This window comes from Enoplosus armatus, chromosome 13, assembly GCF_043641665.1.
Source record: "Enoplosus armatus isolate fEnoArm2 chromosome 13, fEnoArm2.hap1, whole genome shotgun sequence".
Lineage (NCBI taxonomy): Eukaryota > Metazoa > Chordata > Actinopteri > Centrarchiformes > Enoplosidae > Enoplosus > Enoplosus armatus.
In genome coordinates, this window is record NC_092192.1 from 4,266,253 (window position 1) to 4,286,750 (window position 20,498).

At 41.2% G+C, this 20,498-nt stretch overlaps 3 protein-coding genes across 3 annotated transcripts in view; 1 reads left to right on the forward strand and 2 right to left on the reverse strand.

Moving 5' to 3' along the window:
• Positions 1-765: 765 nt before the first annotated feature.
• LOC139295609 (aquaporin-11-like) lies at positions 766-2,880 on the reverse strand. Its single transcript, XM_070917823.1, has 3 exons — positions 2,289-2,880; positions 1,312-1,428; positions 766-872 (listed from the first exon to the last, which is right to left on the reverse strand). The coding sequence occupies exons 1-3, from the start codon at positions 2,878-2,880 to the stop codon at positions 766-768; spliced, it is 816 nt and encodes a 271-aa protein (XP_070773924.1).
• A 4,637-nt stretch (positions 2,881-7,517) lies between these two features.
• Positions 7,518-17,935, forward strand: LOC139295191 (glycerophosphodiester phosphodiesterase domain-containing protein 5-like). The gene is made up of 15 exons (XM_070917323.1): positions 7,518-7,691; positions 8,571-8,674; positions 9,164-9,257; positions 9,600-9,659; positions 10,571-10,669; positions 10,772-10,865; positions 11,078-11,223; positions 13,574-13,656; positions 13,775-13,925; positions 14,604-14,828; positions 15,832-15,989; positions 16,299-16,446; positions 16,588-16,670; positions 16,797-16,876; positions 17,727-17,935. Exons 1-15 carry the CDS (start codon positions 7,518-7,520, stop codon positions 17,807-17,809), a joined length of 1,782 nt encoding a protein of 593 aa, XP_070773424.1. The 3' UTR covers positions 17,810-17,935.
• A 1,634-nt stretch (positions 17,936-19,569) lies between these two features.
• Positions 19,570-20,498, reverse strand: part of myo7ab (myosin VIIAb) — a 31,077-nt gene continuing 30,148 nt past the window's right edge. Inside the window, exon 47 of the mRNA XM_070917322.1 lies at positions 19,570-19,662. Coding sequence (XP_070773423.1) covers positions 19,570-19,662 — 93 coding nt within the window. The remainder of the gene's footprint in view (positions 19,663-20,498) is intronic.

Sequence of the window (20,498 nt, forward strand, 5' to 3'; positions counted from 1 at the left end):
TGGGTCACTCCCAAACTAAAATAACTAACTTTCTTTTGTTTTTAGAATAAAACTCTAATTAACGCACCACGGAACACGACAGCTCGTCTCCTAGCAACAGCAGGGGCCGTGTCAACTGTTGCCATGGTAAAGGCCCACCCAGAGTTCCAAAGTAAAGTTCCAAATGCTGTTTTATCCTCTTTTGAAAAACGGACTAATATGCCAAACAGCCGCAGTATCATTCTTGTTTATAGAATTTAAAATTAAGTCAGACTTTAGCATCAGTACGTTAGAATGAATGTGTGTATTGTATTAATACCTCTTAAATGACAAAATTAAGATGTGTGGTGTGTTAGCAGCAGGCCTGTGTCTCTGTATAATCATTCCAAGAAGCCATTGGCCTCGTTGTGCTATAATGACAAACACCAGCCCAAAACCTTCAATATGTGTATCAACAAAGTGAACAGACAGTTTGTTGCATAATTAACACGCATTACAGTAAAAGTGCTGTTCACCCTGAAGCATCCTTCAGTGCATTAGTAGAGTGTGTGTGTGTGTGTGTGTGTGTGTCTGCTGTGTTTACTGATAAAGATGGGACTTATGGAAGCGAGGTAAACCCTACAGTACAACAGACGGCCGGGCCTTCATTCATAGTCGGTTAAGATTCACCATCCAGGCTATGGCACATGTATAAGACTGTAACTGGACTTGCTGTGAGTGTCTTCATATGACAAAAAGGAAAAAAAAAAAGTTTGACTGGTATTATCCACCCAGACACATCCACTGCTACTGTGTCTTCTGTTTCTGGGCAGCAGGGACCTCCAGCCCAATGGTACTCTTTCCAGAGAGGAAAGGGATGATCTTCTCAAACAGCAGGATGCAGCTCGCCACGCCTGAGGACACATGAGGGGAAGACACAGGAGGTTACTTTGGTGGACGTATGGGAGCCAATCAGGCTCTTGCAAAGATATTTTAGGGTGATGTGTCTGTGAAATGACATATTTACTACTTTTGTTCAGTAGCTAGAAGCAGACAGACAAGCAGCCTGGTTCTCTGGTCTCTGTTTGACCAGTAGAAAGGAACTCCCTTGTAGCTAATCAAAAGTAAATCAGTCTTTGCGCTGAGCTAAGCTAATGGGAGTGGCATCAATCTTCTCATCTAACTCTGCCTGAAGGCTTTTAAATAAGCTATTTTCCCCAAAATGTCAAACTATTCCTTTATCAAATCAATTATGGAATTAAATAGATGGTCAAACAGGCAATCTTGAACTGGACGAAACAGCCAGCCTGGCTCTGTCCAAAACCAACAAAAGCCACCACTTCAGCTCCGTACCCAAGACTGGTCCCAGCCAGTAAACAAAGCAGTACTCCAGGTAGGTGTGGCCGCTGCAGGGGAACTGGACAGAGAAGGCCAGGACGGGGTTAAAAACAGCTCCGGAAATACTTCCACCTGTACAGAGGGAGAGAAACAGCAGAGGGTCGAGTCAGAAACATGGAGCACCATCTAACTGACACTTCGAGACTGTGCTGTGTTACAACTTCTACTTTAGTTTGTAATGCAGCAGAGGCGGCAGTTATTGTTGTTAACATGATTGTTGTTGTTGTTATTGTTGTCATCCTGCGTCATGCTTCAGTTTTATTCACAAAGCTCTGTTTTGTGTTTCAAGCTGCACTGATTAGTCAATTAATCGGATTAGGCTATTTCCAAATACTTGATCTGCAACAATCTTTATAAATCAACCAAAAAAATGCTAAAAGTCCACTGGTTCCAGCTTCTTAAATGTGAATATTTGCTAGTTTACTTATAATTATATGATAGTAAATTGAATATGTTTGCATATTTGGCTGTTGCTTGGACAAAACAACTTGTGATTGTTGATCATTTTATAGACCAATAATGACTCAATTAATCAAGAAAATCATTTTAAGATGAATCCAGAATGAAAAATAATAGTTTTACTTGTGTTACATGCTATTGTTTGTTTAATTTTAAGTTTTGTATTTGCATGTCCAGGCTTTTTTTGGGGGGGTTAACACAATATTAACATTGACAAAAGTTCTTAAAACTAGATTTAGGCTCAGGATCAAGACTGCAGGACTTCCCTTAGTAGGCCCGTTTTAATTTCAGTTATGTGTTTAACGACAAGTAATCAAATGACCACAAACCAACTGACTTTATTGTATTTTCTATTTTATTGTATCGTTTTTTTCTAGTTGATTGTATTTTTTTTATTTAAATGTATTTTTTTATTGATTGTATTTTATCATATTTTTTTGTTTGTTTGTTTAAACCCGCGTTGGTTCACTCACCTGTGTAAACCACAGCAGTGATGACCGCAGCGATGAAGTGAGCGCGAAGTTTTTCGTCCACTTTGTGGACATGCATGGCGGCAGCTTGGACTATGAAAGCGCATGCCAGCTCAACGGCCGCCGCCTCGAGCAGAGTCCCACCGAGGGGGTCGAAGCATCTGAACCCGAACCTCTGGTGCCTGATGTGGACGTCGGAAAGACCCAGCGACCATACGGAGGCGGCGAAAAACTGAGCGGCGACTGCGGCGCCGAACTGGCAGGCTATGAGGACGACGGCTGCCCGGACGCTGCTGGTCCCGCGGCAAAAGCTCTCCAGAGCCCCGCTGGGATTACACGTCGCCCCCCGGAAAGTTAGGAGGTGGATAACCGTCATGGTGTAGGTGAGGGTCAGGCTCACGGGCAGCTCCAGCTGCGCCGTTTCGCCCAGCAGTTTGAGTTCATGAGTGCAGCTACAGAGCTGGAAGGTGGACGCCGCTTCCAGCAGGTAAATCCAATAAGCTCCGGGCGAAAGACGCGCTGCCGTCCGGCGGGTCGCCTCGCTGAGGAGCACCGCGGCTCCCAACACCGACAAGGAAACGAGCAGGTCAGTCATTTCTCCGGCTGTACACACTGTTCCTCCTGATGGGGCAACTTTAAAGTATCGCAGTCTACCTAACTTCCCTCGACGTTCAAGTCCAGTTGATCCACGCTGCCGCGTCAAACCGCCCGCGACGAAACAGGAAACGAGGAGGTGAAGCCTTCATAATAAAAGCGCAGTCATGACTCGCCCCAGGTAGTATCTCTGGTTCACCCCCCAAAGACATGTTCTGAGCACTTCTTGCACTGAAGTGGTATCTAATATATGTAGGTAGTTTTAGTTTTTATTTGACAAGGTTTCAAGGATAAATCGGGTGATAATCTATATTTTTGTTAACAAAAACCCCCATTAAAAAAACAAAACCAACAATGAATTGATCCAAGTTTTATCTGTGTATCCAAATCTAGAGTAACCAGGACATTGTTTCTGGAAAGAGGTGTTGCTCACTTTCTTTAGCACCAGGGCCAAGGCAGGACAGAGCCAGGCTAGCTGTTTCCCCCTGTTTCCACTCTTTATGCTAAGCTAAGCTAACCGCCTCCTAGCTGTAGCTTCATATCTAGCAGACAAATACGAGTGGTATCGATCTTCTCACTTAACTCTTGACAATTAAGCAAATGAGTGTATCCCTCATTTTACATTCAGGTAATAACGCTTAAAATTTGTTGCAATGTTGACGACTAGTTTTTATTTTGGAGGTTGCAACAGGAAACGCTGTTATGTATTGTGCTTCATGCCTGTACTTGTTTGGAAGGCGGTACACACATCCTGCTGTTGGCCATTGAAGTTGCAGTTGGATAACAGCAGGAGGCATGACATGCACAGAACCAGCTTTTATTGCAGAACTTATTTGGACACATGTTCTACTGTGTTGGTTCTTCTTCAGCACAGAAGATTTGAAATGAAACGATGAGGTTTAAGTTCTGACTTACAGCATGTGTTCACATCCATATAGTTTGTGTTAGTCTTTAGTACACAGATGAGGCAACCTCAAAGTTTTAGGGCCATACAGTCATCATGTGTTTCACTGACTAAAAGCAAAACTGAAGGCAAAAACTTCCAAAACAGTCAAGACGAAACCAAGAGTCTGCTGATGTCTGTGACTTGTCAAGTTAATCTCATTTTGTATAGCCCAAAATCCCAAATTTGCCTCAAAGGGCTTTACAATCTGTACATAATATCTTTTAGACATCAAAATATTTGACACCAGATATTAAGATGACTTTAAGTTTATTTCAATCATCACAATTAATAATAATAATAATAATAATAATAATAATAATAATAATAAAAAACTAAAAGCCACCATGAGGTCAAATACCTACTAAACTAATGACATACTTATTAGCCCCAGCTGTACTTTGTGTTCAGTGCTTTTAGGCAAATGTTAGCATGCTATCATGCTGAACTAAGATAGTGAACATGTTAAACATTATACCTGCTAAACAACAGTATGTTAGCATTGTCATTGTGAGCATGTTAGCATCGCTGTGCCTACGTAAAGCCTCATAGAGCTGCTAGCATGGCTGTAAACTGTCTTGTTAAGGTTTCATTTCATATTTATTAGCTCTTATTTTGGTCCCATTTTCAGGTGCATTACTTATGGTCTGTCTTTTATTTATCAATTGATGGATTGTACTATATTTATTGTATTATAATACAGTGGTTAGTCGAGCTCCTGAGCCACTCTAATGTCCTCTCATATATGTTAGTCTGTGTGTTTAGTGTTAGTATGTCTTTTATATGTTGTCTGCTGTTATTTGTCTGATTTGTGTCTGTTTGTTTACAGTCATTGTGCAAATGGAAGATGAAACTCCCCACTGGAGATTATTAAAGTGATCTAATCAGATCCAATTTGTCCAGAGATATCTCTCTTAGAATTCTTCCTTCCTTCCATTTCCTGTTTTTGAAGCATTGTTAACATTTGCAAAGATTTTGGAAAGTCCCTCCTGCAGCTGCAAACAAGCGACTAGTAGCTGCTTGACTTTCTGCCCAGAAGGAAATGAAAAATATAAACAAGTAGTTGAATATCTAGAGAACAAGGACACCCAGATATATTATTCTCAGGTGTTTGTGGACCAAACCACAGCCATAACTATTTAAAAAGTTTACATTGTATATCAAGGCTTATTGCTTGTTGCTGTTTCCTTTATTGGACCAGTTTGTTTTTGCATTATTGACACGACTCTTATTAAGAACATTAATACCAAAGCAGGTTGTACAAGGTTTATAATGTAAGTTTTATAATTCACAAGTTTCCAGGAGTATGGTAATATAAGATGAGATAAAGTTGAACAATTGAATGTAATGGTGAGAAACATCATTTAGCGTGTTAGCATTCTAACATTTGCTAATTAGCACTGGTCATTAATTGTGCAAATATTTGGTCACAAAACAAAGTCTTGGACAAATTAAAACTGACCTGATGATGGCGCTCAATGAAAAATTAAGGGATCACCAAGGTTATTATAATTCATCCTCAGAGGACCATGAATGTCTGAAACAAATGTCACGTTTATTTCTTTTTTAAAAATGCATATTTGAAAGGATGAGATGGATTTATATCCATGAGGGCATTATATCTCGGGGTTGTGTTGTCCTTTCTTTTTTTTTTGCTTTATTATATATATTTAGTTATACATTTATATTGTCTTCACCTGGGCTCACCTGATGTAACGGCGTGTTTGCGTCACTGTGGCAACAGGTGGCGGTCGGTGACACAGGAGGGACACTGAAGGGCATCAACGGGAACTTGTGTAAAGCAGCACAGAGTTTACAATGTATTCATTTCCGCGACAATTTTCAAAATAAAACGATTTTTGTTACATTTAGTTTGAATCTGATGAAATAAGATATTTATTTGGCATACTGTGTTCACCAGTTTAGTGCACATTAATAACAGTGTTGTTGTGTTAACTCTAAAATGTTGTCTGTGCAGTTTACCTCATTATAATTTGCCATATGAAGTGGTAAACAAAAGACCTTCGCAAGATTCAGTCACGTTGAAATAAAGCGAACAAGATAGCTATGCTAGCTAAAATGCTAGTTCGCGACACTTACATCAGTTTATTCGACCCAGAAGTGTTAAATAAACGCTCTAGTGTTGTATTTTTGAAGGCAAAGCATTTTGCTTCCGGTAGCTGTGTAAGTAACTCTTGTTAGCTTGACACAAGTCATCCTCCGAGCCAACCTGCTCTTCATCGGGTAACCGAGGAAGATCTGCGCACTGCGGCTTCTTCTCTGCCGTTTATCGGGAGGCTTACCTGGAGGTAGGATGACTAACGCTACATGTTGATATTAGAATGATATGGGGTCACGTCAGAGATACAGAAGCCGCTTTTTGGAGTCGATGTGTGGGTGCTGATCAGTTTCATGCTGTAGCTCTAACCAGGTCTCAATAGGTCCCGTTCTTTCTTTTAAGTAGAGTGACTCACCAGACTGAATTATAAAAATGTGTCAATTTGATATTTTCATGCTTGCGGATAGCTGATTATACATGATCCACAGTTTTTACAAATCAATATTCTACAGTCTTTAATTCGTCCCACATACAACACATATATATAGGTGCAAACCACATCTGCAAATTGTGATTATAATTAGATTAACCTTTGACGATCATATGTGAGCTGTATTTGCCAGCATACCTGCAGGGTGGTGTTCTTAAATTCTGTTCTGTTTATGCCGATAAGCAAAGCAACATTGAATTGTTAGATTATTGAATAGAATTTGGCAAGTTTTTTTTAAATATCCAAAGAGCACCTTCATTGCAAAGTGTGACACAACTGACGACTTTGTTTTTCTTACAGTCCTACATTAATATTATAAGTATTTTATTGTTGCATTATTACAGTTTTTATTTGAACAACAGGTTATTTAGTTTATAATCTTTCACAACAGACAGAGCACAAATACTGATAATACAGTAAGAAGTTACCACAACAGAAGTACAAATTCCAGTTGTTTACAGATGCTAGAAACCAGGTTTTCCATTCTGATTTATGTTTTAAACTGTATAACCCCTTTGCATATACTTTATTTACGTATGATACTATATGTATGTAAATATTTCCAAGTAAATTGCAATAAAAGTGTAATTTTAATCCACACAGAGTTCCTTCTCAGCTAGCTGTGCTGCCCTTTGATCTCCAGCAAAGATAATGACCTGAAACACACCTGAGTTGCACAAGAGCTGCCACATGTGAAAGAAACCTGACAGTGAAGGACAAAATGAGCTGAATGAGGTCTGGGAAAATCTGAAACTTTACTTCTCTGGGAACTGGGAGCAGCTAGGATTTCCTGCATAGACTAACAAAAACAAACTCTAACAATAGTCTACAATTGCTGAGTTTCCTGCTGAGATTTGGTAACTGAGTTGTACAGTTGTTTTTATAGTCGTGTACTTGCCAAATGTACTTATTTGCAAACTTTTATTCGGTATGAAAGTCACTAAAATGTTTGCATAGAAATATTGTACAATTTCCCCCCCGGGGATCAATAAAGTATTTCTGATTCTGATTCTGATTCAGATTGTGGTGGTATTTCATTAGAGATACTTGTGTGACTGTTGTGTTCCTGTGTTTCAGGTGTGTGTGTGTGTGTGTGTGTGTGTGTGTGTGAGGAGGATGGAAGGTGTGTCAGAGTGTGTGTGAGCCATGGCGTCCACATTATCCCAGCTGCAGTTCGGCCGGCTGCGCGGTCTTCGTGCTAAACTGCTGCGGCGCTACGAGCACCAGCCGCTGGTGTCGTGTCTGGCCGGTCTGTACGGCTGCAGGTGGAGACGCCAAGAGAGGAGCTGCACTCAGTCTGGAGACTGCTGCTGCAACAAGGTCAGACAGCTGCTAACACATCTGGTCCGCTCAGTGTCGTCATAATCTCTTAAAATGATGCAGAATGAATGAATCCCACACTGGTTTGTTTGAGGAAGATGATGATGATGATGTAAATACTATCCAAAGGTTGTTTACAGTCTTATCAAAATAAAAGCCTGGAGAAACCTCATTTTCAAAAGACTCAATATAAGAAATCATGTGAATTTCAGGTGTAACATGAGCACCAAACATGTAGTCAAACAAACAGCGGTGGAAAGATTCAGAGCTTTTACGTGAGTAAAAATACCAACACGTGAATGTAGAAATACTCCATTACAACCAAGTACCAATCCTGCCTTCAGTACTAAAAACTACACAAGTATTAGTCGCAAAATGTACTTAAAGGTACTGTTAGAGTGTTTTTATATACATATAATATTAGATTATTTTTACTGATGCAATAACATGTAAAACAGATTTGTAATGTTGTAACTGGTCAAGGTTTATTTTATTTTATTTTATTTTATAAGATGGTCATGTTTTGCATGAAAGATCTTAATGTGAAACGTGACTTGTAACTATAACTTACAAACAAATGTATAACAATAAAAGTTAAGAATCTTTGCATCAAGTTAACGGGTCAAGTTTCAAGTCATCAAGTAGAAATGGTTTTCAAACATGGCAGGACAACAGTTAAATACACTTTTAAAAGCTCATGTCACTTCGTTATTGAACTGACGGAGTGACAAACGCAGAGTTTCTTTACAGTCACAGTGTGTGACACTTCTCCTGCCATCTCCATGGCAACAAGGCAGTAAATGAAAAAACCCACACATGCTATGTATTAAATTGCAGTTTGATAACTTGTGTTTTATGTTTTGTCTCTGCTGCCGACAGTTGGAAGGTGTCAGCTTTGCTCTGCTTGTGGCCGCTTTCTGCTTAACGCTGGTGTTTCTGTACTTCTGGGGACAAGCAAAGAACGACTACAATGACTTTGACTGGTGGGCTGAGTACTAAATTTAGGAATATAAAACATACGTGTGGAAGCACAAAATTGAAACAATTAAGTTTTTTAAAACTATATTTTGACACAGGGACGCTCTTCAAGATCAGGTAATAACGAAGGTCCCCATCTGGACTCAAACTGGGGATGTTTACGGTTCATGGCCGGCATCCTAACCCTCTAAACCACAGGGGCGTCCTGTGTTAACTTAAGTTAAGTCAGTTTAACCCAAAGTTAGGTGTGTTGTAGTATTGTTGCCATGTTTACGTGCAAGATACCTTGTGCACAAACAGTAGCAGTGATGCTAGAATGTTAGCGTGATGTCTGTATATGTTGTTAGCATTGAAGTGACAAATGGATGGCTTTGTTTGTGTCCTTTGTCTGTCTCTCTCTGCACATCCTGGATTTCAGACTTTATATCTATTTGGTTTACGGTCACTTCCTGGTTTCAGTCACTGACAGTCTGTTTCTACTCTTGAGTGTGCAGGTTTAACTTTGGGAACATGGGCTTCTGGTTTCCTTGGTCTGTGGTGCTGCTGGTCATCGCTGCAGGCTTCTTCACCTACATCACTGTACTCGTGGTGAGTTCAACCCTCAGTTTGTTTACTGTTAATTAGTGAACTTTTTTAACTTAAAATCCAGGCTAGCTGTTTCCCCCTGCTTCCAGTCTTTATGCTAAGCTAAGATAATAGCCCCCCAGCTCTAGCGATAGATCAGTTTCCTCTTCTTAACTCTCAACAAGAAGGCAAAAGAAAAAATCCCCAAATGTGGAACTATTCTTTTAAACCAGATACAGGAGCGTCGACTACAGGTGTGGACAGGGAGTCTCATCTCAGAGCCTTTAGTGTCTCTTGATGTGCTTTACGACAGTTTATCACAGCATCACCTATCAGATTTAAAGTGTGTGTCTTATTCCTCTGCAGCTGCTTGCCGTGTGTTTGTTGTCAGAGGGCCAGAAGCTTTATTTACACTGGAGTCACAAGGTAAACATCGACCTCCGAATCAGTGTGTGTGTATTTAAAGCTCTTTGTGTCTTTAAGAGGTTACAGCAGCTTTTTGATGGCCTGTCCTCTTGCTCGGCCTACATGTTCATCACAATCACCAAATGATCAATTAAGTGATTGAAAGCTTTCAAACTAAATGTCATAGTGAGGCTTCACTTGAAGCTCGCTCTTAACCCAAAAACAGAGATAATGTCTGCATTTGATCGGATTACGGAGCTTGACGTTTCTACTCTGATGCCGTCAACAGAAATCGAATTGTTTCTTTAAACTGTCCACACTGGAGATACGTCGTTTGCTGCCGTCACCACGGTGTCATTCGATTCATTACTCGAGACAGCTGTCCCACTCACCACTGTGAGTTATGTAAGGGATGTGGGTTAATCCCGTTTGTACCACGGCCGCTTGCAAACAAAATGCCATTTGTGATCAAATTTAGTGAATCAGGTGCTTCTCAGTTTGAGGACGGCAAACTTCCAAGTGAAGAAAGGGGAGTTGAGCAAGCAGACTGATGAAAACAAGGTAGTGTTTTACAACATTAGAGTCAAAATGGGCAAGAAACACATATATAGTCAGTTGCACCACTGTCACTGGATAATTGTTGAAACTGGATTTCAAATCTATTGGATAATGGATCCAAGGGTGGGAGTTGCTACAGCTAATGCACTATAATGTTGTATAATAATGTAATATTTAGTGTGTGTGATGTCCTCTTTGTGATGTTGCATATATAAATGTATTTTGTCTCTCTTGTATCTCGTTGGGAGTTCCTGAATGAATTAATCTTAACTGCTGAAGCCACAAAGAAAAGACGAGCAGACGATGCAAATGGACCTTTGAAATGTGTTTGTGTTACGGATGGATGACGTGTTTCCTGTTTGCCTCGTCGTCAGATTGGGATCCTGGTGAGTCTGACTTTCTCCATCGTAGCCACCGCCGTCTTGTCTGACCTGTGGAGCAAAGAGTGGACGACGTTGCTGCTTTCCTTCCAGGTGCCTCTCCTCCTCTTCCTCCCTTCAGCCTTCGCTTCTCTCTCAGCTCTCCGTTGTGGTTTCCGCTCCTGATGCCGGGTTTTGTTTTGTAACCTGACGCAGGTGACGGCTCCTTATTTACATGTGGGTGGAGTCTTACTGATGACGGCGCTGGCTTGGCCGATAGCTTTGCATTTCTTTTGCATGAGCAGCAGAGGTGAGGGGCACCGTTTGTGTCAGGCTTTTCAACAACAGTAATCTTGAAATAAAACAGATCATCCCACCAAATCAAGATACTGTCACTTCATTTAAAAAGCAAGTTCACATTGGAACTAAGAGTTTACTGTAAAGCTCCTTCACGACTGAATACTGATGCTTGATTTTGTCCTCAGATGCTTTCAGTCAAACCTCTTACTCTCTGTGTTTCAGTGAGGCGGGTCCTGATCATGGGGGTGTACCTGACTGTCCTGTCTGCACTCTACCTGGTGCCCCTCGGTTTGTATTCTCCTTGTATCAAAGAGGAGGGGACCCTGGGCCCCGCACCGGTCCTCATCGGCCACAGAGGAGCCCCCATGGTGAGCAGCAACCAATAATGTCATCAGACAGTTGATACACTGTAAAATAAATAAATACGCCAGGTGGTTAATCCTTATTGAGCCATTTTACATGATGTTTTCAGTCAGATCGTTACGCTGCACTGGTCTGATGATCCAGTCTAATGTAAGGCTCCAGTCCCCTGAAAAAAAAAAAAAGGAAATTAAACTTTCCTTATCGATTGATCTGATTATTATTATTAAGTCTGCAGTGACTCGTTTTGTCGGTCCAACAGTCTGAAAGTCAGAGATGTCTAATCTGTTGTCACATATGACAAAGAAAAACGGCAAATTCTCACATTTGAGAAGCTGAAACTAGAGAATATTTTGTATTTTTGTTTGAAAAATGACTGAAACAAGTTAATTAAGTCAATCGACAAATCATTACCACGAGTTCTAAAATTATTATTAAACCTTTTCACACCAGCAAAATGACCTGCCAGAGCAGTGAAACCATTTGACTGAAAGTTTCCTGTTTTATATTAGATTTATAAGTACGTTTTATAAAAGATCCCATCCAAAGCAGCGATACTGAATCTGTTCTGGGACAGTGTGACGGTCTGTTTGGATACAGGAACCCAGATGTTTGGACTCCAGAGATAAAATGTTTACACTCCCCTACATACAGTGCATCCGGAAAGTATTCACGGCGCTTCACTTTTTCCACATTTTGTTATGTTACACCCTTATTCCAAAATGGATTAAATTAATTTTTTTCCTCAAAATTCTACACACAACACCCCATAATGACAATGTGAAAAAAGTTTTTTTGAAATTTTTGCAAATTTATTAAAAATAAAAAACTAAGAAATCACATGTACATAAGTATTCACAGCCTTTGCCATGAAGCTCAAAATTGAGCTCAGGTGCATCCTGTTTCCACTGATCATCCTTGAGATGTTTCTGCAGCTTAATTGGAGTCCACCTGTGGTAAATTCAGTTGATTGGACATGATTTGGAAAGGCACACACCTGTCTATATAAGGTCCCACAGTTGACAGTGCATGTCAGAGCACAAACCAAGCATGAAGTCAAAGGAATTGTCTGTAGACCTCCGAGACAGGATTGTCTCGAGGCACAAATCTGGGGAAGGTTACAGAAAAATTTCTGCTGCTTTGAAGGTCCCAATGAGCACAGTGGCCTCCATCATCCGTAAATGGAAGAAGTTCGGAACCACCAGGACTCTTCCTAGAGCTGGCCGGCCATCTAAACTGAGTAATCGGGGGAGAAGGGCCTTAGTCAGGGAGGTGACCAAGAACCCGATGGTCACTCTGTCAGAGCTCCAGAGTTCCTCTGTGGAGAGAGGAGAACCTTCCAGAAGGACAACCATCTCTGCAGCAATCCACCAATCAGGCCTGTATGGTAGAGTGGCCAGACGGAAGCCACTCCTTAGTAAAAGGCACATAGCAGCCCGCCTGGAGTTTGCCAAAAGGCACCTGAAGGACTCTCAGACCATGAGAAACAAAATTCTCTGGTCTGATGAGACAAAGATTGAACTCTTTGGTGTGAATGCCAGGCGTGACGTTTGGAGGAAACCAGGCACCGCTCATCACCAGGCCAATACCATCCCTACAGTGAAGCATGGTGGTGGCAGCATCATGCTGTGGGGATGTTTTTCAGCGGCAGGAACTGGGAGACTAGTCAGGATAGAGGGAAAGATGAATGCAGCAAAGTACAGAGACATCCTGGATGAAAACCTGCTCCAGAGCGCTCTTGACCTCAGACTGGGGCGACGGTTTATCTTTCAGCAGGACAACGACCCTAAGCACACAGCCAAGATATCAAAGGAGTGGCTTCAGGACAACTCTGTGAATGTCCTTGAGTGGCCCAGCCAGAGCCCAGACTTGAATCCGATTGAACATCTCTGGAGAGATCTGAAAATGGCTGTGCACCGACGCTTCCCATCCAACCTGATGGAGCTTGAGAGGTGCTGCAAAGAGGAATGGGTGAAACTGCCCAAAGATAGGTGTGCCAAGCTTGTGGCATCATATTCAAAAAGACTTGAGGCTGTAATTGCTGCCAAAGGTGCATCAACAAAGTATTGAGCAAAGGCTGTGAATACTTATGTACATGTGATTTCTCAGGTTTTTTATTTTTAATAAATTTGCAAAAATCTCAAATAAACTTTTTTCACGTTGTCATTATGGGGTGTTGTGTGTAGAATTTTGAGGAAAAAAATTAATTTAATCCATTTTGGTATAAGGCTGCAACATAACAAAATGTGGAAAAAGTGAAGCGCTGTGAATACTTTCCGGATGCACTGTATACTGACTACAGCATGTGACCGGTACTGATGGTGTATTAATCATCGCTGTGTGCGACTCCGTTCGCAGCTCGCTCCAGAAAACACACTGATGTCGTTCGAGAAGGCCGTGGAAACAGGAAGTGAAGGTCTGGAGACGGATGTCACCATCAGGTCAGTCAGCAGCTGGAGCTTCATCTGATGCGTTTATTGTCACTGATCGAATACAGTCGGACTAACAGCTGTGAGTCAAACGCAGCGTTTAATACTAAACATCACGTCGTGGTTGTAGCTATGATGGGGTTCCCTTCCTGATGCATGACCAGACCCTGCGACGGACCACCAACATCCACCAGGTTTTCCCCAACCGGACCGACACCCCGGCTGCCATGTTCACCTGGGCCGAAGTGGAGAGCCTGAACGCCGGAGCCTGGTTCCTCTCAGTGAGTTAAATGCAGTAGAAAATACTTTCTATGTGGAGTTTATTTTGTCTTCTCCACCAAGGCGGTTGTCACCGAGCCACAGGCGACATTACACAACTGTTTTTTCACACTCGATTAATCAATCAGAAAATTATTCTGCAGTTTTAACCATCAGCTCATTGTTCAGGCAAAAACATCAAACATGCCGTAGTTTCATCTTCTCAGCTAAAATGTTTGATCAGTTAATGGAGAAAATAATTATCCAATACATCAGTAATGTAAATAATGAATAGCTGCAGCACTACAGACTAGTTCTCCTCATGATGATCGAACAGAGTATCAGGTAAAATGGATGGAGTACGTGTGCATGCAAATACTTCACCTGCTTTACTTACTTGACAGAAGTGAAGCAGATGTGGTGTCGTATCTTCACTGTGTTTATTCTTTTATTTTGTTTAACTTCAGTTTATTTAACTCAGTACAACACAAAGGCAAATTCCGTGTATGTGAAATAAAACCTGCTTGGCAATGAACCTGTTTCTGAGCAGAATAATCAAAGTATAATGTTTTTGTTGTTATCAACATGTTGGAAACAAGAGAATTTCTCTTCACAACAACAACACGTGGAACTCATTGGGCGGCATGTTATGTCACAGTATTAATTAGGTATTGATGGTTGTCCCTTCGCGTCCCTTCCAGCACAATCCGTTCGGTTCAGCCGGCTCTCTGGGAGCAGACGACCGACGGCGGGCAGGAAAACAGTCAGTCTGCAGCCTGCAGGTCTTCCTCCAGCTGGCGGCTCAGAAAGACAAACTGGTGATCTTTGACCTCTACCGGCCGCCCAGAGGTCACCCTTACAGAGATACCTGGATCCAACGCACGCTGGAGGTCATCCAGAACCAGTCCTCCATCCACTCCTCGCAGGTGAGGCTTTGGTTTGGTTGTTGGAGATTTACTCAGGAAAGAGGTCAACGAAACAGAAGTGAACTCATTTCTCAGTTTATTTTAAGTGCTTATCAGACCATCTTTGAGACAAAGGTGTAACACAAAGACAAACACTGCCAACTAAACTACAAATGAAACAAAAACAGGACAATTAGTCCGTCTATAAAATGTTAAAAATAGTGTATAGCACAAAAGTGTGTCTTGAAATAGCTTTTTTTTGTCTACCACAAATCCTCTGACGTGTTCAGAGTGATGTGAAACAGATCATAAAGATCACAAATCGTCACATTTTAAGAGATTTAACCAGACAATGTATTTTTATTATTTGCAGCTATGGCAGATGCTTCAACTAGAGCAGAAACATCCACTTTAAAGTGGCCATAAATGTTATTTTTATAATAAAAATGAATCAAATGACGATGTGACTTGTAGTGATGAATCTGCAGAGAATTATAACCTGAACACTGTACACTACCTGCTCAGCACCATCTGCTCTCTGGTGAACACACTGGAGCATTTAGCAGCGTGAATATTGGACTTCTTCTTCTTGGACATTCTTCATCACATTAAAAAACGACAGCAAATGAAATCCAGCGTTGTTCTGTAACTGTTTGCTAATGGTGTAGTTCTCCATATAAACGTAATTCTGTGTTTCTGCTGCCCCCAGATTATATTTATAATTTATATTTAAACTGATTATCAGGTTATTTTTCTGTTCTGTTCATTGTTGAGTTAATGTGTCTTATATTGAACTGGAACCAAGGAGTAGTTATTAAACGTGAAGATGTTTACTCTTCTGTTCTCTTGTTTAAAGACGGCGTCACACCAGACTCACTTATTAAATCGTATAATTCAATACTGCATTATATTGAATGAATGCATTTACCCCTGATGTCCTCTGTGACAGCCTCTACGTTATTTACTATCACTGCATGTGTTTCTGTGTGTGTGTGTGTGTGTGTGTTGGACGCCCGTTCACCAGGTGCTGTGGCTGCCGTCAGATCTGCGGTCTCTGGTCCAGGAGATCGATCCTGAGCTCCAGCAGACATCAGGCAGCCGGCTCCCCCTAGAGGAGCTCCAGAGGAACCACATCGTCAAGCTCAACCTGCACTACAGCTCCATGTCCACTGAGCTCATCAGGTGTGTGTGTGTGTGTGTGTGTGTGTGTGTGTGTGTGTGTGTGTGTGTGTGTGTGTGTGTGTGTGTGTGTGTGTGTGTGTGTGTGTGTGTGTGTGTGTGTGTGTGTGTGTGTGTGTGTGTGTGTGTGTGTGTGTGTGTGTGTGTGTGTGTGTGTGTGTGTGTGTGTGTGTGTGTGTGTGTGTGTGTGTGTGTGTGTGTGTGTGTGTGTGTGTGTGTGTGTGTGTGTGTGTGTGTGTGTGTGTGTGTGTGTCAGACATGCCTCTGGTCTTTTGTAACACATCCTGACTTCTCTCCTCACTTTGTGTGCAGTGAGTACGCTGCAGTGAACATCTCCACCAACCTGTATGTGATCAGCCAGCCGTGGCTCTACTCTCTGGCCTGGTGTACCGGAGTCCACTCGGTCACCACCAACGCCCCCCAGCTCCTCAGCACCATGAGCTCCCCTCTCCTCCTCATGGTAACAGCTCAACTACCAGCTACCTCAGCAGACACCTCTAATCTGCAGCTGCTCCTGTTTTAAAGTGAAAGCACGTTCAGACGTGTAATGTAACGTACATTTTTACTCTAGTACCACTTTCTGTCTCTGTCTGTCTCTCAGAGTCCAGATGAGTATAACCTGATGTGGATTCTCACTGATCTGGCGTCCCTCGTGCTGATCCTCGTCACCTTCATCTTTCACTGGTGAATCACTCGCACGCAGTTAAAAAGAAAAGTTCTCTCTCTGCTTTTCACTCAGACGGGACTACGAGGAGAGTCTGGTCTGAATAACGGGAGCTAAAACACGGGTCTCCTGTTGTTTTAATGCAGGTGGCGAGAGAGAGGACTGGCTTTCGGCTCGGGCAACAAAATCACGCTGGACAACGGCACTTATATCAAGTTCAAGACAGGTGAGCTACTGTAAACAAATGTGACAAGTAATGTCTGGGGAACACAAACTTCTTCTTCTAACTCACTCACTCACTTCTTTCTACGTACCTAGTTTTTCCAGGCATCTTTCCAGGCATTATTGTATTTTTTAAAGACCTACATTTGAGCATGTTTATTAACAGTTTGAATTAAACCATCATGGGAAAATGTGCTACGAGCTCTCAACATCTGGAATAAGGTAGATCTTCTTGTACTCAAATGAAGTAATCATGCAAAAAAAAATCCTCAAAAATGCTTCATGTTGTACCTGAGAAGATTAATACCACTCTCATATCTTTCTGGTTAGATTAGCTTAGCATAAAGACTGGAAACGGGGGAAACAGCTAGCTTAGCTCAGTCCAAAAGTTACAAAATCCACCTACCAGCACCTCTAAAGCTCTAAATTAACACGCTGTATCTTTGTTTGTTTTATCTGTGTGTTATCACATCATCATAATAACCTTTATGTTTATAAGAACTTTAATTTAATTAGACCCACAAGACATAAACGGTATATCTTTGGGTTTTGGGCTGTTTGTCAGACAAAACGAGACATTTGAAGACATTTTCCACTATTTTTTGACATTTAATTGCCCAAACTGTTTTCTGGATTCATCGAGAAAACAATCGGTAGGCTAAACAATAATTTAAAATCTTTAAATTGCAGTAAATATTGTGCTTAATTATGTAAGACAGTAACTGGGTGTCTGCTGCTACAGCTTTCATAAGAACATTTATTTAACACTACTATATTTTCCTTTCCCACCACTTACTGTTTACATGAGATGTGACACCGCTGACGTCCATCATTTTGTGAATCTGAACTTACAGAGATGAGTGATATTTGGTCGGTCTCCAGTGCTAACTCCCAAGCAGAGAGGACGCCCAACCTGGCAACCGTGACTGAGCACTAAACCGCCGCCTCTGAGAGGAGCCAACCTGGCAACCCTGAGCCGCCATACTGCCAACCTGTAAGATCTCAGCAGATTACATTGTCAAGTGCACTTTTTGTTTTAGTGAAATAAAGTGGTGGAAACATGTCTTCACTTCGTAAGAAACACTTTTTTATCACATAAACAATCTAATGTTCCTCTCAGGTTGAATGTTTTAGTGATTTTTTTCCTCATAAAGTGAAAACAAAATGTGCCTAGTTTGACATTTTGAGGAATACGCTTACGTCTGTCTGTTAATTTACATCCAGCAGCTGGTTAGCTTAGCTTAGCACAAACACTGGAAACGAGGGGAGACAGCTAGCCAGGCTCTGTCCACCAGCACTTCTAAAGCTCATTAATTAACACATTATATATCATTTGTTTAATATGTACAAAACAAAAAGTGTAAAAATGAGAAATCGTGGTTTTATGTGTCAGATAGATAGATAGAATAAACCGCATAGAAAGAGCCAATAAAAAGAGTGTATAATGTGGTGTATCAGAACTTAAGGATATTTTCAGACATTACTTGCATGTCTTTGAACGTTGCGTGGTCCTCTGGCTCCTCGCAGGTTACAGCAGTTCAGCCCATATTTAAGAGAAATGATCGTTTTCTGCGCTTCTCTTTGCAAAATGTCATTTATTCATGTCTACATCAGGATGTGTGGTCACATCATGGATGACACAGTTTCTCCTCAATAAACACGGTCCAAAAAAAAAATTACGATTACGACTTGATGCTTAAAAATCAACGCTAATGGTTCGTACATTTAGAAAAAAGACAGACAGCGTAAAATCAGTCACCATCTACAGAACCTGTGTATACGACATGAACATGGTCTAAAAACAGTCTTAACTACTGTGGATCAACACATACAAACAAGTGGTGTTTGGACTTTGTGGCACACATACGGTCTGTTTCCTTGCACATGCATGACTAACAATGGGATAAAAACTCATCAGGTTACATTTAAATAAAAGTTTAAATCCAGAGTTTCTTCTTAATACGTCCAGGTTTGACTGCATAGATTGGCAACCTAAAACACTAACCGTGATCTGAAGGGTAGTTTGATGAATGACAGGTTAGCTTTGGTCGATATTTTAAGAGAATTGATCTAAAACACGTTCAAAAAGTGACTCTATATGTGATGCTGGTTTGGTAAACTCGTAACAACTCTGAGCATAAATAAGGATGCGTCTGAAAAATGAAGCTACTTTACAAGACAAACAAAAATGAACAAGCAGACTTCTGTGTTGTGGGGGGGGGGGGGGTCGGTCAGGCTTGTCCTGGGATTTAAAGATCAGATTGTTTTGTAAATCAAGCGAGAAGCTACAATACCGTTTTGTTTTCTTGCAGACATTTGAGGAAACATTGTGGCGTTGAATTGGGTCTAAAAACAGTTGCAATAGTAAACCGAGGTTATGCTGCTTACAGACAGCCGTCCAAATTGCCGCGTGACGTGTGGTATGTTTGGGTCTTTTAAAGGCAATCGGTGAGTTTTAAGACAGGGCCGACACATAATAACATGAAGGAACACGTTGGCATAACAGCGTCACAGTTTAACCACCAATCAACTGCCTCAATAACCACTTGGTGGGACAATTTGAAGAACATACAGTTGGTGTAATGAAAGAAGTTTGTTTACGTGTCTTCACACTGTGCATGTGGCCGGCTGCGCGTGTGAGTGAATGATTGATTGATTGATTGATTGATTGTGATCGATGAGTTTCCAGCCCGCTGCTCACTTGCTGTTTCCCCGGGAGCTTCGCTGTCTGGTCATGGTCGTCAGCATCTGGCTGATGTAAGAGGTCAGGAGGTCGTCCATTTTGTAGCCCTGAGGGGGTCCGGGGTCAAAGGTCAGACATACTGCCATACACTGATATTTATTCATTGGGATGTATGCCGCACATGGTTTTGATATGATCAAAAGTATTTCCTGTGGTTTTAAAATTGGAGTGATTTATTTCCTGGAAGTAACAAAGTTTGAACACAGATAATTAATCATTCAACTTAAATTGAAATTTATTTTTGTATAACATCAACTGCTTTTTGATAAGACATCCTCTGTTTTTCAGCACATCCCTCTTAATAGTTTTACAGTCTTTAAAGGGCTCATCTGAGGTTATTAAATATTACATTTCTGTTTCATGTATTAATGTGAGGAAGGTTACAGTCTCCTCATCGCTCCACACGGACCTGATGTTTACAGCGATTGTTGGATCCAACTTTTCCGTCGCAGCCAAGTGCAAAAAACTTTTTTTGCGACATTTTGAGATTTTTTTTTTAATTTTCAGCGTCGTCTCAGGTTTTTTGACAACTTAAATAATTAATGTCTTGATAAACAAACTTTTTTTATCAAGACATTCATTAATAAAAATAAAAACAAATGGTTTTTTTTATGCGCAAATTGAAAATGTGCATAAAAACAGATGGATGGAAACCTGAAGTGTTGCACTCTGTTGTTCACGTGAAAGGTGACATAGTTGTGTAACAAGAGCTGGAGACGGAAGTTAAATCCCTGCTTCCCTTCCCACCTCCTCACAGCTGACCAATCACATCGTGAGAATGTTTCAGAAACTGACGGACGCAGACTTTAATCCGACGTCTGAAAGATGTGATGAGCACTTCTGTTGAAGCAGAACTCCAAAACAGACAAACTGTTTTTTGACG

Coding starts and splice junctions, on each gene's coding strand:
- LOC139295191 (XM_070917323.1), top strand. CDS start 7,518: ATGGCGTCCACATTATCCCAGCTGCAGTTCGGCCGGCTGCGCGGTCTT. Junction 14,829..15,831: donor CCTCCATCCACTCCTCGCAG/GTGAGGCTTTGG, acceptor CCCGTTCACCAG/GTGCTGTGGCTGCCGTCAGA. Junction 16,447..16,587: donor GCTCCCCTCTCCTCCTCATG/GTAACAGCTCAA, acceptor TCTGTCTCTCAG/AGTCCAGATGAGTATAACCT.
- LOC139295609 (XM_070917823.1), bottom strand. CDS start 2,880: ATGACTGACCTGCTCGTTTCCTTGTCGGTGTTGGGAGCCGCGGTGCTC. Junction 1,429..2,288: donor CACTGCTGTGGTTTACACAG/GTGAGTGAACCA, acceptor CCCTCTGTACAG/GTGGAAGTATTTCCGGAGCT. Junction 873..1,311: donor CTGGCTGGGACCAGTCTTGG/GTACGGAGCTGA, acceptor ATGTGTCCTCAG/GCGTGGCGAGCTGCATCCTG.